The sequence below is a fragment of the Salvia splendens genome, chromosome 2, assembly GCF_004379255.2.
Source record: "Salvia splendens isolate huo1 chromosome 2, SspV2, whole genome shotgun sequence".
In the NCBI taxonomy this organism is placed as follows: Eukaryota; Viridiplantae; Streptophyta; class Magnoliopsida; order Lamiales; family Lamiaceae; genus Salvia; species Salvia splendens.
In genome coordinates this window covers 5,081,375-5,096,749 of record NC_056033.1, presented here as the reverse complement: position 1 = coordinate 5,096,749, position 15,375 = coordinate 5,081,375, and the positions used below count along the sequence as shown (strand labels likewise).

Below are 15,375 nucleotides of genomic sequence, written 5' to 3'. Positions count from 1 at the left end.
TATGTCTCGTAAATTAAATTCCGTATATTGTGTTATTAGTGATGTGGCTATTGATGTGGCTGGGCTATTTATGATATGGCTAGGCTATGGCTGGGCTATTTCTGATGTGGCAGGAGGATTTTTAGTATTGATGACGTGGCAGGAGGAGTTTGTGGCTGGATTGTGGCTGGATTATGGCTGGGCTATTGCTGGGCTATTACCACCGTGGACACCCTTAATAAAACAAGCCTTGTTCTCTTTCTTATTGAATTTCATACTCGAAGGAAATGTGAGAAACCTATTCGTCGAAGCCTCATTTTCAACGAAGAAGACTCAATGAAGAACATGAAAGCTTTAAACTCCAGTTTTGCAGAATCAAACAAATATTGGCCTAATCAACTCTAAGCTGCAAGCGATAAATTAACCTAATACACTACCTTAATGACCCAATCGAAGCTTCGAGAATCCCAAAACCATCTTCCTCCTCCTCATCATCATCGGACCACCAAACCCTCTGCTTCACGGTGTTCCTGAACTCTAACACATCCTCCTCATCGACTCGTCCGCTAAATAAGCTTCGTTGAATCTCGACCGTCGCTGAACGACTTCTGCTTCTCTTCCGCTTCTCTTCCGATTCCGCCTGCTTATATTTCAGAGGCGGCGGCAGCGAGGGGGACGGCGGCGGCGGCACCGGAGCGATGCGCTTTTTGATTTGGATGGGTAGGATTTGCCGTCAAAGAAGAGCTCGTCGTCGGCGGAGGATTCGTGGTCAAAGCTCTCGTGGAAGACGCAGAAGTCGAAATCATGGAGGAGGAGGCGCTGGAGCGAATGTGCTGCTCGATCGGAACGACGTCGGAAGAGATCGTGGGACAGTGAGATGCTTGGGTTGATGCCGGTCACTTGGCTAAATTTAATTTAATTATTATTCTTTTAAAAAAATTAAATTTCATAATTTAAATTCATAAATGGGTCAAAATCGGCTAAATAGCCGTTGACCGTTTAGTTTTAACGGTGCCGTCTATTTTGGACTGATTTCAGCCCGATTTCAAATATATAAGACCAAACAATTCAAAACGTAATGTCTAAGACTAAAATCGTAAAAATATCATATGTTTAAGACCATATTTTACCTTGTACTCTAAGATAGAATTCAATACAAATAAAAGGGTTGAAGATTCAATAAAATCACACTTAATATTTCCAGAATTTTGATCTATAAAATAATATGTATGGTGGCCCACAAAATTAAATTGATGAGATTGAAATGTTGGACTTTTCACCTAGCGAATACGTGAAGACGTGTGAACGGTTCAAATTTATTTCAGCAATGCATATATGAATGGAAAATACTTTATAGTAGTAGTACTATTAATTAAGAAATTAAAATACTATACAGTAGACTAGTTGTAGTTAGGGATGTCAATTGGGTCGGCCCACCGGATTTCGGGCCAACTCTACTCGGGTTGCGGGTCAATCTAGTGCGGGCTAATCGGGTTGAGATTTTTTCGGGTTATAAAAGTTCAACCCTAACCCTAAACACTCAGGTTTTGGGCTGGCCCAGCGGGTTAATCGGGTTGCTATCGATAAAATTAACATGCGATCAATCCAATAAATAATGATGTAAATTAGTTATATTTATAAAATATAAATATTTAATTATGATAAATTTGAGATATATACTTAAACTCAAACACAAACATGATCAAATACTAAAATTTGAGATTTGTGTAAAATAAAACATATATTTAAATATCTTAAACCTTGTTTTAAAACATGTTTTACAAATTTAAATATTTGTTAATGAATTAGAAGTTTCTAATTTATTTATTTATTATTATATTAATAAAAATTTAATATATAAGTTATATATTTAATATAAAATTGAATGTTATTTTTTAGTTATCTATATTATAAAAATAATTAATGAAATTGTCCAATTAGAAGTCAAACAAATAGAATAATAGAAATTTTATCTGGTTTTCGAGTCTTGACCCTAACAGGTTGCGGGTTAATCGAGTGCGGGCTAATCGGGTTGTAGTTTTATCAGACTATAAATTTTCAACCCTAACCCTATAAATTTGACGGGTTATTCGGGTCAGCCCAAAGGATGCGGGCTGCATTGATATCCCTAGTGGTTAGAGCATCCACAATAGCGCCTAGCGCACCGCCTAGCCGAACGCCGGCGCTAGGCGAACTATTGCAGCCGCCTAGCCGATTTCGCGGCGCTAGGCGAACTATTGCAGCCGCCTAGCCGATTCCGCGGCGCTAGGCGGTGCGCTAGGCGATCCGCTAGGCGCTATTGCAGCGTCCGGATCGCCTAGCGCACCGCCTAGCGCGAATTTTTATTTTTTTTGTTTCCGAAACACTATATATACGCGACTTGCCGATATGCGCCAAACGGAGGCTCATATTCGACTCCAAAAGGATTTAATTGAAGAGTTATGGGCGCGGAGGACTGCACGACGTTAATTTTTTTTTAATTATGTAATTTTTTTAATTAATGTACTTTTTAAATTTTATTAATATTAGTGAATTTTCTCGTTTTTGTGGCGTAAATTTAATTCCGTATATTGTGTGATTGTTAATTATTTCATTTTGTATATATTTGTTAATAGTGATGTAGATAGTATTATTAATGTTTCCCGTATATGTCTCGTAAATTAAATTCCGTATATTGTGTGATTGTTAATTATGTCATTTTATATAATTGTTATTAGTGATGTGGCTATTGATGTGGCTGGGCTATTTATGATGTGGCTAGACTATGACTGAGCTATTTATAATGTGGCAGTAGGATTTTTAGTGCTGATGATGTGGCAGTGGCTAGGCTATGGCCGGACTATTGCTGGGCTATTCCTATTGTGGATGACCTTAATAATACGTCAGACCATTATCGAAATATTAATAATCACTCTCCGCCACATAAATAGTTCTCACACTCCTTTGACTTTTAACGATTGAAACATCTACTACAAGATATTCTTTGGTGACATTACAAGATATTTTTTCATCAGAATTAGAAATGATGATAAATAGTGAATGAAGTAAAAACAAATAGAGATAAATAAAAAGGATATGAGTAATTAAGAAAGCTTATTTTATTGGTAAAGTGGAAATGATTCATTTACATTGTGACATTCAAAAACAAATATGACCTAATTATTATGGGATAGAAGGAGTATAATTACTATCACAAGAAATAATTCAAGCATTTAGATATCAAAATTCCTATAAACTAACACTTTTTAGTTGATAGGAATTCATAAGGGAACTAGTTATCAAAGTATGAATTATACTATAAAAGTCTTTTGATGCACAACCATGAAGAAAAAATAAGAATTTAGCTATAATTGAGATTTCATAATATTTGTTCAAGTATTAGAACGTAGAAAGAACTCGAAGAAACAGCAAGAATATAATATGACAATCACAAACATAATTGATATTATATCAATTACTTTTAGAAATAGTCAATCAATGTGACTCAACTATAAAGATGCACAACTATTTTATGGACAATCAACTTAGAGGAAGCTAATTCGTGAACAACTAGGTTTAAGAGCTAGCATGAACCTACTTAGTTAGCCTCACGGATACTGAAGCATTAATTTAATACCCATTTGATTAGATTTATGGAAATCAAGTTTATTTTAGTGTCTTTTACTGCAGTGAAATTAATAAAATAATCCCTAAAACTTAAAAAATGTATCGTAATTAGAGAAAAAAAAATAATTACCTAGGAGTAGTATTTTCTTTTGTTTCATAAACTTAGTTAAGAAATAAAAATAGAGCTTTTCAAGGACATAAAATAAGGCTATTTTCCTCTCCCATGGAATATTCCTCTTTAACCAACCCAACTCACCGTAATTTCTTCTACTATTTCTATTCCATCGTTCGAATCTTCCCCTAATTTCCAGCTCAAATCCTTATATTGTTTACCTTACTGCTGGTTTCCTTGTTCAAGGAATTTCAAAAGCTAGCGGAATCGACGATTCCTCGTTTCCTGGCACGCGATTATTGAGGTAAGAAACAGAAATTTTTGCTTTTAAGAGAAGTTGAGCAATTTTTTCATATTGCTATTTTAATCGGTATTGGTCCGTATTTTCCGGAAGTTCAGGTTTCATGTTCAAATTTCTTTACATCTTTGCCTATGTGATACGGGTTTTGGATGTTGTAGAAGGAAATATGGTAAGTTTTGGGTGTTGCTGTTAACGAAAATTTTAACATTGTTGCTTATTGTTGTTGGATCATGATTGTCTTTCCATTTTTTTTAAAAATAATTAGATTTTTAATATTCTCTGTTGGAATCACATGTTGAGTTTCTGGTTTGCGTGGGGCTTCAATAAGTCGTGTAATTATGTAACGGCTTGCTGTATGATGGAAATTGAATTGGATGGCAATTTTTTGGACCCTTGTGCTGTCATAGATAGAACATGGTGATCGGCTCTTTAGAAAATTGATATCGTTTTATCTTATCGCAGATAGGGTGTCGCTGTTTGTCCTATTTAAGTTAGCTCTTCGAGTTTTTGTGGGATGTGACCTATCTTCCAAGAGTCTATTGGGGCTAAATCTGATAAATGCATGGATAAGAAGCAACATATCGCAATATTTACTACGGCAAGCCTTCCATGGCTAACCGGGACTGCTGTCAACCCTCTGTTTCGTGCAGCATATCTTGCAAAAGATGGTGGGTGGAAAGTTACTTTGGTTATCCCATGGTTGAAACTGGAGGACCAAAAGCATGTGTTTTCCAATAATATCACATTTGAATCAGCTTCAGAACAAGAAACTTATGTGCGCCAGTGGCTTGATGAAAGGACTGGATTCAGCTCAAGTTTTGCAATACGGTTTTACCCAGGAAGAGTAAGTCAAACTATAATGTGCGGATACGGTTGTACTGGTTCATCATGAAGAGTGTGGATTATAAAGTTCCACATTCTGCATAGTTTTGATGTCTGCACAGAAATTGAGAAGTCTTACAGTTGAACACCATGTTTTTTCACGGCATGATTTGCAACCTGGAAAACTTATATTCTTACACAAGTTAATCTCATGCTGCAGTTTTCCTTACATAAAAGGAGCATCATCGCTCTAGGAGACATTACTGAAGTAATTCCTGATGAAGAGGCAGATGTTGCTGTTCTTGAGGAGCCTGAGCACCTGACATGGTATCATCATGGGAAGAGATGGAAAATAAAATTTCGACTGGTTGTAGGAGTTGTTCACACAAATTATCTCGAATATGTGAAGAGAGAGAAGAATGGGCTGTTCCAAGCTTTTTTGCTGAAATATATGAACAGTTGGGTTGTCGACATATACTGCCACAGGGTAAGCCTCTCCATAACTGCTTTGTACCCAGTTGAATACCGATTAGCTAATCAAATAATTTTGCTATGAAAGCTATGTTTGTATATGACAGAAAACATCCGTCACAATTCTGATTATTGACAATTGTATAGCCCGACTGCTAGTTGCTTACATTACACGTCTGGTTCATAATGGTAGGTGATCCGACTGTCAGGTGCTACACAAGAGCTTCCAAGATCTGTTATTTGCAATGTCCACGGAGTGAATCCAAAGTTCCTTGAAACTGGCATGAAAAAGAGAGAGCAACAACAGAATGAGACCCAACCCTTCACCAAAGGTGCATATTACATTGGAAAGATGGTCTGGCACAAAGGCTACAAGGAGCTTCTCCAACTCCTATCTGATAACCAGAATGAATTAACGGGCATTGAAGTTGATTTGTATGGCAGTGGAGAGGACTCTGATCAAGTTGAAGAAACTGCAAAAAAACTGGAAATAACAGTCACGGTTAACCCTGGGCGTGATCATGCTGATCCCTTGTTTCACGAGTAAGTAATTTACTATTCAGATATAAATTTTCTTGACTTTTTTATTTTTATTTTTTGGAAAAGTGAAAAAAGTGCCTATCTTAGTGGTCAATTAGAATACAGTACTGGAACTAGGAGTACACTGACTATGGCCAGCTAAATCTGGGATTTGATGATGTTTATCCGTATCCAATTTTTCCTGGATATTGCTTTTGAGTGTGCTTAACCTTATATATGTATCCGAAGAAAACCATGCACTTTTACATACTTGATTCTGATGCCTTATTTCTGCCTAAATTGCTAGCCCATTTAGTCTTAAATCCTTCATGGTATTTTTATCCATCAAGTGAAATGTCATTGCATGTGTAGGTTGTCTGGTTCACTAGCTTTGTCTCTACTTCTAATATAGGGTACAATATTAGTTACTGATGTCCTGAAATTGTTCCGTATTCAGCTACAAGGTGTTCTTAAATCCTAGCACAACCGATGTAGTCTGCACAACAACAGCTGAAGCATTGGCCATGGGCAAAATAGTTGTGTGCGCAAATCACCCCTCAAATGATTTCTTCAAGCAATTTCCAAATTGCCGAATGTATGATGATAGTGAAGGCTTTGTGAAGGAAACACGCAAAGCATTGCAAGACCAGCCTGCTCCACTGACAGATGCTCAAAAACACGAGCTCTCTTGGGATGCAGCTACAGAAAGGTTCCTAGAATCTGCAGAGCTTGAAAAGACAGTAAAAAAATTGGAGAATAAACCCTCAAAGCTTTATATGTCAACATCCTTCAGTTTGAAGAATAATCTTGAAGATGCTTCTGCATTGCTTCATTATGTTGGTACTGCACTCGTGAGTAAGGAACCCGACGAAGAGCAAAGTAAACAGGTTGGCTTGTCGGTTCCTCCAAAGGAAAAGTCATATCCTTCAAGAAAATGGGCTTTCTGATGTCGGAGATTGCCCGTGGCTGTCGAAGTTCTTCTTGCTGCCTTGACAATCTGCTTAGTTTGCTCTGCTTAAGATTTGGCAAGATTTCAGCTTTAACTGTTAACAAAGATTGCATAATCTAGGGATAGTTGACAAAACTGATTTCTTTTATGAAGTTTCCTTTCCCTCTTTGTCTATTTTGTTGATGTTCCTTGGAAGGGATGATGGTTTTTCCATTTTTATTTATAATAACAAGTCAATGATAATGACCTGTACTAGTATTCTCTCCTCTTTAACTTTGGTAATTATCATCTTGCTGAATCATCATCTCGTTGTTTTTGTAATGAAATATGATTCATTTGTTTGGCCAGGTTGATGTCTCAGCAACATGAAAATCAATCTATCATGCAACAAATGCTCAGCAAAAAACCATACCATGCAAGAATATGTCAAACTATTAACATTAACCAAAGTGATCAAACAACTTCTAACACTTTATTGAAGACTCCAAATCTGCCACAAGCTAAGAGGCAATGAAATTGGTCTCCTCGAATCTGAGGTCTGATAAAAAAATCTAAAACAATGCAGTTGCTACAAAAAGAAAAAAGGATCTTGATCACGCTGTAGAAACAGAAACTTTGCATCGTCGAACCAATCAATCCATTGCTGATGATGACTTCCACCCTCCCAGATCCTCATTTGGAAACCCCCTGCTCCGTGTTGTCTGCAACAACAAAGAACATTATGCATCACACAAGAATGGTAAAATCATACTGTATCCTTTTCAAGAAAAATCAATTAAGACTACATGGTTATATATCCAACCTGTTGATTGAACTTGAGGCTGACATTTAGCCCTCCACATAATGTCCCATCCTTGACAACATTGTACATAGTTGTTGGAACTCTTTCCGATTCAAACACTGGCCCAAGAGGAATTCTGAGAATCCGAGAAAAGATTGAAAAACCACATCAGAGAACGAGAGTTTGTACATATATAGTAAATTAGGCGATTTACATACGTCACTTCACCAACAAAGTCATCAGCACTGAGATTGTCTTTATCCATTATCCTGATCTTCAGTTCTTTAACATCCCATGAGATGGAAAACATGAAGGTCTCGTTCCACGTGGGGGACGATCCTTCAACTGCAAGCCAAGTTTGGGGAGTATCAACAGTTTTCACACATCATCAGTTTAAAACATGCATGAATGAAAACTCACCTGATGCAACTTTGCTCGTTTTCTCTTGATCTTGGCATTTGATTATGGCATAAACATCAGTGCTCGCTGTCAGGCACCAAAATCAAACGAATAAATTCAGTGCATGAGATATTTTTGTCCCAACAATGTTGTTATTGTCGAAATTGTTGTAATAAACCATAACCGACGTATCGAAATCATGCTTACCATGCAAAAAACAAGAAAAGATGATCAAAGATAGATAGATCACCAGGATTTTAGATCTTACAAAACACCATCACAAAATGAACGTTAAAGAGATCTCACATACATAAAAAATCTGTTTTCTCCAAACCACTGGCGTCGATAAGAACAACTTCAAGCGTTCCCTGTGGCATTTTCGACTCTGAAGATATGATACACAGAGAGAGGAGAGAAAGAGAGATGCAAGATGAATTTGAAAATACGGTTGAGAGATTGTTGGATCCTTCTCAGTTTTATTATTTATTGAATATCTTAAAATTACTTTCTTCCGACTAAAATGGAAACTTTATTACTTTGATTTTCAAACAATAATATTTTTATCAATTACTCTCATTTTAGTCCCTTTTGGAAAATTTATATAATAATTTCTACTATTTGAGAGAGAGAGAGAGATGTTAGTTGTGATAAGTCTAAAAACATGAAAACTGGTAGTTAATGCAAAAACCACCATTTTCAGGAATCATCTTCATTAAACACACCAAAATTTATTGGTGTAAACATTAATATTCAGCTGTCAATCTCCTACATTATTGTAAGTTAGGTACTCCTTTTCTTGGAAGTTTCTGATAAACATAAACTGATAAACACAACCACCATAATCATAAGTTAAAAAATGCTTATATTAAAAATCACAATGCTGCAGCAAGCATCACATTGTTTTGCAGCATTAGCTAATATCAAGAGCCACACAAAGCAGGATTCTCATAAAACATGATCACATAAACCCTCTCAATCCCTCTTGATAAAAGATCATTTCAATCTCATGCATCACCAAATTCTGTTTCAAATCCCCACAGATTCAAAGGCTGCAAGCTTCTCAAGCTTTGTCAAAGAAAAGTGCAAGTATGAACATCATCTTCATCGTCTACTTCTGGGACTTGATTACCTCGAGTGCAGGAACGCATCCGTACAATAGCTGGATAGCGCGTTTTCTAATAATAGACGGCACATTATGGTAGCTCATAGCTGCACTCCTCAGTATGGCCCTAGCTCTGCTGTATGCATCAACTGGCAGTTCCTTTTCATCCCGTCTTGGTCTTGGCTGTTGGCGTATGTAGCTCTCAGTGCTTGGAAACCTACCAGTCGACAAGAAGATATCCAAATCCGCCCGCTGAATTGGCTCATAGCATAAGCCCGTGTATGACCCCTCCGATGAACTCGCAGGGTTATCACCACTGTCTCCTCTTGGCCTAATTCGATCACCATTATCACATACAAGAGAAGGCATGTGGCACGGATGGTCTTCACATAGTGAAGTAAAACCTGGTATTTCTGTCTTTCTAGTACCATGATTCAAGGCCTTTGACATGTCATCAATGATCACAGTCTTGCTGGAAGTTGATGGCTCTGCATTTCCTGAAGCAAATGATAAATTGCTATGATTTCCATGAAACAAATCCATGGAACTCAACTTTATGTTGCTCCCACTATCCAAATTGGTGTTGCTTGAAGTTTGGTTTGCTTCTGTGGAATCGCGAGCAACTCGTTTACTATTGGCTTGCAGAGGAGGTACATATAATCGAGGATGATTTGCAATGGAGCCAAAGGCCGGATTGCAACAGAGTCTCTTCTTCAGAGAGCAGTTCCAGTGGTTTTTAACTGAGTTCTCAGTCCTAGTAGATTCAGAGAACAAATCAATCAGATACATCTATAGTCCTAGATCGGATTCAAGATTCATCAAAACCATTACACAAAACGCGTTGCAAAACAATTTTCACAGAAGCAAACCAAAGCTCGAACTGACATAAGCTAGATTCATGAGATTCTTGAAAGAAAAAGTACCTGCCAGGTAAAAGCTTGGCTAATATGGACCATTTGTTCCCATATTCAGCATGAGCATTGATCAGAGTCCTTTCCTCCTCGTCTGTCCACGGTGCCTTAATTATCTCCGGCTTCAAATGGTTGCACCACCTAAATAAATCACATGAATGTTACATTTCTCATAAAACAAATGAGTATCTTAACACATCAAGGGCATGTGCAAAACTGCAACTAGATAACCTTTCCCGGCATTGCTTTCCCATCCGGCCTGGAAGCTGTTCCGCAATTTCAGACCATTTCTTCTCACCGGACCTCTCAACCAACTCAATGAGAATGGCATCTTCCTGCAGAAGTCAAACAACAAGATAATGTTATACTTTTGAAGAAATAAAGACAGAACTCCTTCCATTTTTTTGCATAGAATATAGGTATATGGTATGACCTCCTTACTCCATGGCCCTTTAACCAGGCCGGGATTTATAACTTTCTGCCAACGATGCAAGCACTGCACATCCGTTCGACCAGGGAGGCATCCAGCTACAAACCAAATTCTCTTTTCAAAATCAAACTCATTGAGCCAATAATTCCAACCAGGGAAGCAGCATCAGTTTCATTGTATTCAACTCAAAGATCAATTTAAATGGAAGCCATCAAAACTTGCCTATTTTCTTCCATGACTTCCCTTCAAATTTTTGAACTGCATCTTGCAAAATGTTATCCTATTTCACAACAACAAGACATTATAGTTGAGAATCAACAAGGTTTCAGACCAGCAAAATAAATGAATATGAAGATCAGAAATGAACATCGTAAGAACACATCAAACATAACTTCTACGACGAAGAAATAACAAACTACCTCTTCCTCTGTCCAGTTTGCCTTGGATGATCTCCTTGTTGGACCAGACAATTTTCTTGAGTGACTATCATAAACATGAAAATGAACATCATAAAAGGCTTATAAATCAATCAATCACAGACACAATATAGCCGCAGTTTATCACTGGAAAAATCACCAACAATATCAGCAACTATAACATATGAATTCCAAATTGTTAAAAAAAAATTAAAAAAAAAGGAAGAAAAACAGAAACCCATGAAAGGAAACATACTTATCATCATCATTTCTGGCACCCTCTTCTTCTGCCATTTCTAAGCACACAGTTAATCAAACTGATTAGCAGAAAAACAAAAACACACAATTTAAATAATCAGCCAGATCGAATTTTCATAAAAAGATTCGAAATTTTTAGTGCCCAACGGTAAAGAACGTATAAATAAGTAATATGCAGAACAAATTTTGGAATGGATAGTTAGAAAAATGAAGCATAATTAAGGTAAGATTAGCATATATAATATACATGTTGTGTAATTAAAGAAAGGGCTCAACGGCTAGAAAAAAAGGGGAGCGAGAAGAAGAGAGAGTCCATGGAAGGAAACAGGATATATGCACAAGATTACAACTTTAAGAGTTTGAAATCAATAGAGTTTTGTTGGATAATGGAAAGTACGGAGATTCTGGGAAGCGAGAGAGAGTGACTGTCACAGAAGAGGAGAGAGATAAAAAGGCGGTGAAAATTTCGCGGGAGTGAGAAGAGTTAATGGATCATGTCATGTGGAGCTACAAGACTGGCTTACCAAGATTCTAGCTAGCTCTTCAGTAAATTTCGGACTTACGAATCTTTTTCTCTTTTTCATAATATAAATAAATACAAATTATAAGAAGATAGATATTATTCAAATGAAGATAATTTTAGTAATTTTTAAAAGTAACGATAACTTCTATATATATGATCTTCTATTTATTGAAATTCTATGACGTTTTATTGTAAGGTGCAAATGTCTCTAAAGGTAATGTCACTTCTAATACTCCCACTGTCCATCAAATTTTGTCATAGTTTGATCGGGCACGAGTTTTAAGAAATATAATGGAAAGTGGATTGAAAAAGTTGGTAGGATGTAGGTCCTACTTTTAAAGTATTAGTTTTATAATAAAATGTAGGTAAGAATAAGTTAGTGGAATGTATGGTCCATTACCAAAAATGGTAAAAAGTGAAATGTGAAGAATTTTGTGGGACAAGCGAAAATAGAAAAATGTGACAAAATTTATGGGATGGAGGGAGTATTCTATTGATTTTGTCCAATATATACCAATATTAATATTGACTGATAGATTAAATCATTTAAAATTGACTATTTTGTCTTCTCCAATCTCATTATAATAACGGATACATATCCAGGAAATTTAGCTCAAATCATATTAGTAAACAAGACATAGTAAATATTTGGAAACAACTGTAATATTGTACTAGTAATTATTACTCCATCCGTCCCCGTTTAATTGTCACTCTATGACCGAGCACGGATTTTTAAGAAATGTAAAGAAAAGTTGGTTGAAAAAGTTAGTGGAATGTGAGACTCACTTTTTATATTAGTTTTATAATAAAATGCGAGTGAAGTGAGTTAGTGGAATGTGAGACCTACTTACCATTTATGGTAAAAATGAAGTGTGACAATTATTGAGGGACGGACCAAAATGAAAAAGAGTGACAATTAATCGGGGACGGAGGGAGTATTATACTGATCAATAAACCTTTATTTAATGTGTTTCTAATTGTTCTTATTATTAGCTTAATCATACATATGCTTTTAAAAGTTTAGAAATACTATATTCGAATTCAATCCATACATATGTGGGCGTATATAGTTGACGTTTAATTGTTTGTTATAAATATTATTTATTAATTATTGACGTGCAATACCCGGAGTCAAATAATCAGTATAAGCACAAATTTCAACAATTAATCATTTTTATAAAGTACTCCGTATAAGAAACACGCCCAAGATTAGTTAAGATTAAGACTGAATTTGCAATGTAATTTCTTATGGCTAAGCCTAACAATTTACATAATATTATCTTCAAATATATTAAGTGAATCAGCTTATTGATATGGACTTTTTCATAATAGTTTATACCCAGTTTAGATAAAGTATGAAGACTTTATAAAAAAAATGAAATTAAGCTTTAATTTGTAGGGTCTTCTTAAATCTTAACTTAACCACTTCATTTGTTTCCGATTTCTCTCTTGTTTCATCACTAATCCGGTGATCATACATTGTTGTATGTATAAAGACGAGGGTTGAGGCGAGCCAAGAGGCACTCATAATTTTAGAGCATCCACAACCGTGCTCTTGCCAGCGGCACAGTTGTGGGCCCGGGCGGTACTATTCATGCCTGCTCTCTGGCAAGAACACAACATCCACAACTGTGCTCTTCCGCAAGGACGAGCACAATTAATTTAATATTCAATTAAACATAAACATTTCCATAATACTAAAATTCATTAAAAAATCACAATAAATATTACAAAATACAAATAAAATAAAAAGACATAATTAAAATCCTAAAAAATAAAAATTACATAATTAAAATACTAAAAATTAAAAATTACATAATTATTGGCTAATATTACCCGAGGAAGACTACTCATCCGGCGGCAACAACCCCAATTGTTTTTGGAGACCCACTATCATGCCCTCGTGCGTTTGAAGTTGCGTGAGGGTCATAGTTGACCTATCGGCCATATTGAGTTGGGCCAAAAGGGCCCACAACGAGTTGTTCGGGGGTGGAGGTGGAACATAGGGTGCGGGTTCGGGGGCGGGGGCCGATGGAGTCGCGGAGCGCCGGCGCTCGGCCGCCGCCTTCTTCCTTCCTTGCGGTCGGCGTTGGGAACCGCTTGGTCCGGCGTCGGGGCTACCCAAGTTAGCTCCGGCGAGTTAGCTAGCCACTTCTTCGGAGGCGGAGTCGGATAGGGATACCGACCTTGACCGTTTGGAGGAGCCGCTAGAGGAGGATGTTACGCCTCCCAGATACCTCGGGTGGAACCGCGTTTCCTGCCAAACGTTGAGGTACTTGAACGACTTACCGTTCATGGATTGGTATGTGCTCAGCGCTGCAGTGATGATGTCGACCTCGCTCCGGCCGCTCCCGACATTCCCGACTCCTGGAGGAAATAGCCATTGAACTTGCCAATTTCGTCGTTGGCTCGGTCGATGCAGTTGCGCACCATACTCTCGTTGCGCTTGATCGTTCCCGGCGGTCGGTTTGCATTGTACCGGCGAGATACGCGCCACCAAAAGTGATCGCCCGATTGGTTCGTACCAACAGCCGCATCTTCGGAGATTTCGAAGTACGCCTTGAACAATTTATCCATCTCCGCCGGCGTGTACGGTGTGCGGACACCGCTGCCGTGAGTAGGAGCTTGCGGAGGTTGGGAGGGGGCGGTCGGCCTAGGCTCCGGTGTCCACCCGTATCGTCCTTCGGAGGCACCTTGGTCGTCGATTGGGTATGGACGGTAGCCACCCGGAACGGTCGAATCTTGGGTTTGAGGAGGGGCCGAATATTCCGTTTCCGGACTAGGAAACGGTTGTGAACCGAACCATTCGAGGTTCCAACCGTGGGAGCCCGTAGGGTTATCGCCTTGACCGGACATAGTGATGTTGTAGGGTATGAGAGAATGAAGATGAAAATGGATATGAGGGATTGAAGATGAGAATGGAGATGAGAGAATGATGATGAGAATTGTGTAGTTTGATGTGAATTTTTTGGAGTGAAATTGGGGGTATTTATAGATGAAAGTGTGTATTTTTGGGGTAAAAAAAATTAAAAAAATTAAAAAGTGGGAAAAAACGGTTATAAACGGATATAAATTTTTTTGGGAAGTGAATTTTTTTTTTATCGGTTTTTTTAATTAAAAACTGATTTTTTTAAAAATAAAAAAAAATTATTTAAACCCAACGGCTATGCCGTTGACGAATGAGGGCGCGCCACGTCAGCTGCTCGCTGGCACGGCGCTGCTCGATGCATCGAGCAGCGCCGTGCCAGCGGCGCGGACGGCGGTGGCGAGCAGCGCCACCGTTGCGGATGCTCTTACACATACTTTCACAGCTGTAAACATAAAATACATTATTTATTCCCTAAATATTTCTTTTCAAAATTTTCCTAAAATTTTCTTAATTACTCACTCTGTGGCTCCGTCCACCAATAAACTTTTTATTTTGCAATTTTTGTTCATCTACCAATAAACTTTTCAATTCATTTATTTTTTTACTACTTTTAGTTACGACCTCACATTCCACTAATTTTATCTCATTCACATTTTATTATAAAACTAATATATTTAAAAGCAGAATCCACGTTCGGTCAAATGTGCCATTGAGTGGACAGGGAGTATACTTTTTCCCTTTAAGACTACAAATCAACGAATTGAATAATTGAGATTTATGGCAGTATTTGCCGTCGTCATTGAGGTCGGTTGATCTTCCGATCTCTCAATGTATATATCCATATCTGCTATTATCTAAGGGTGTCTTAGAAAAGCATTAACCTTCTAACTCTTTTATGATTAAAATAAATATTTTTATATATTAAAA

At 37.4% G+C, this 15,375-nt stretch overlaps 3 protein-coding genes across 4 annotated transcripts; 1 reads left to right on the top strand and 2 right to left on the bottom strand.

Moving 5' to 3' along the window:
* The first annotated feature begins 3,794 nt into the window (after positions 1-3,794).
* LOC121759924 (digalactosyldiacylglycerol synthase 2, chloroplastic-like) lies at positions 3,795-7,014 on the top strand. Of its 2 annotated transcripts, XM_042155511.1 has the most exons (6): positions 3,795-4,001; positions 4,097-4,167; positions 4,461-4,842; positions 5,041-5,307; positions 5,485-5,834; positions 6,268-7,014. In XM_042155511.1, the coding sequence occupies exons 3-6, from the start codon at positions 4,561-4,563 to the stop codon at positions 6,755-6,757; spliced, it is 1,389 nt and encodes a 462-aa protein (XP_042011445.1). In that variant the 5' UTR covers positions 3,795-4,001; positions 4,097-4,167; positions 4,461-4,560; the 3' UTR covers positions 6,758-7,014. The 2 variants fall into 2 exon arrangements, with proteins under 2 accessions (XP_042011445.1, XP_042011438.1); XM_042155504.1 differs by lacking the exon at positions 4,097-4,167.
* Positions 7,015-7,173: 159 nt separating this feature from the next.
* Positions 7,174-8,634, bottom strand: LOC121784955 (elicitor-responsive protein 3-like). Its single transcript, XM_042183245.1, has 5 exons — positions 8,250-8,634; positions 7,961-8,026; positions 7,759-7,885; positions 7,562-7,676; positions 7,174-7,460 (listed from the first exon to the last, which is right to left on the bottom strand). The coding sequence occupies exons 1-5, from the start codon at positions 8,314-8,316 to the stop codon at positions 7,392-7,394; spliced, it is 444 nt and encodes a 147-aa protein (XP_042039179.1). The 5' UTR covers positions 8,317-8,634; the 3' UTR covers positions 7,174-7,391.
* A 150-nt stretch (positions 8,635-8,784) lies between these two features.
* On the bottom strand, positions 8,785-11,554 carry LOC121784948 (transcription factor MYB3R-5-like). The gene is made up of 7 exons (XM_042183232.1): positions 11,055-11,554; positions 10,802-10,865; positions 10,605-10,662; positions 10,386-10,480; positions 10,184-10,287; positions 9,965-10,093; positions 8,785-9,795 (listed from the first exon to the last, which is right to left on the bottom strand). The coding sequence occupies exons 1-7, from the start codon at positions 11,090-11,092 to the stop codon at positions 9,048-9,050; spliced, it is 1,236 nt and encodes a 411-aa protein (XP_042039166.1). The 5' UTR covers positions 11,093-11,554; the 3' UTR covers positions 8,785-9,047.
* Positions 11,555-15,375: the final 3,821 nt, after the last annotated feature.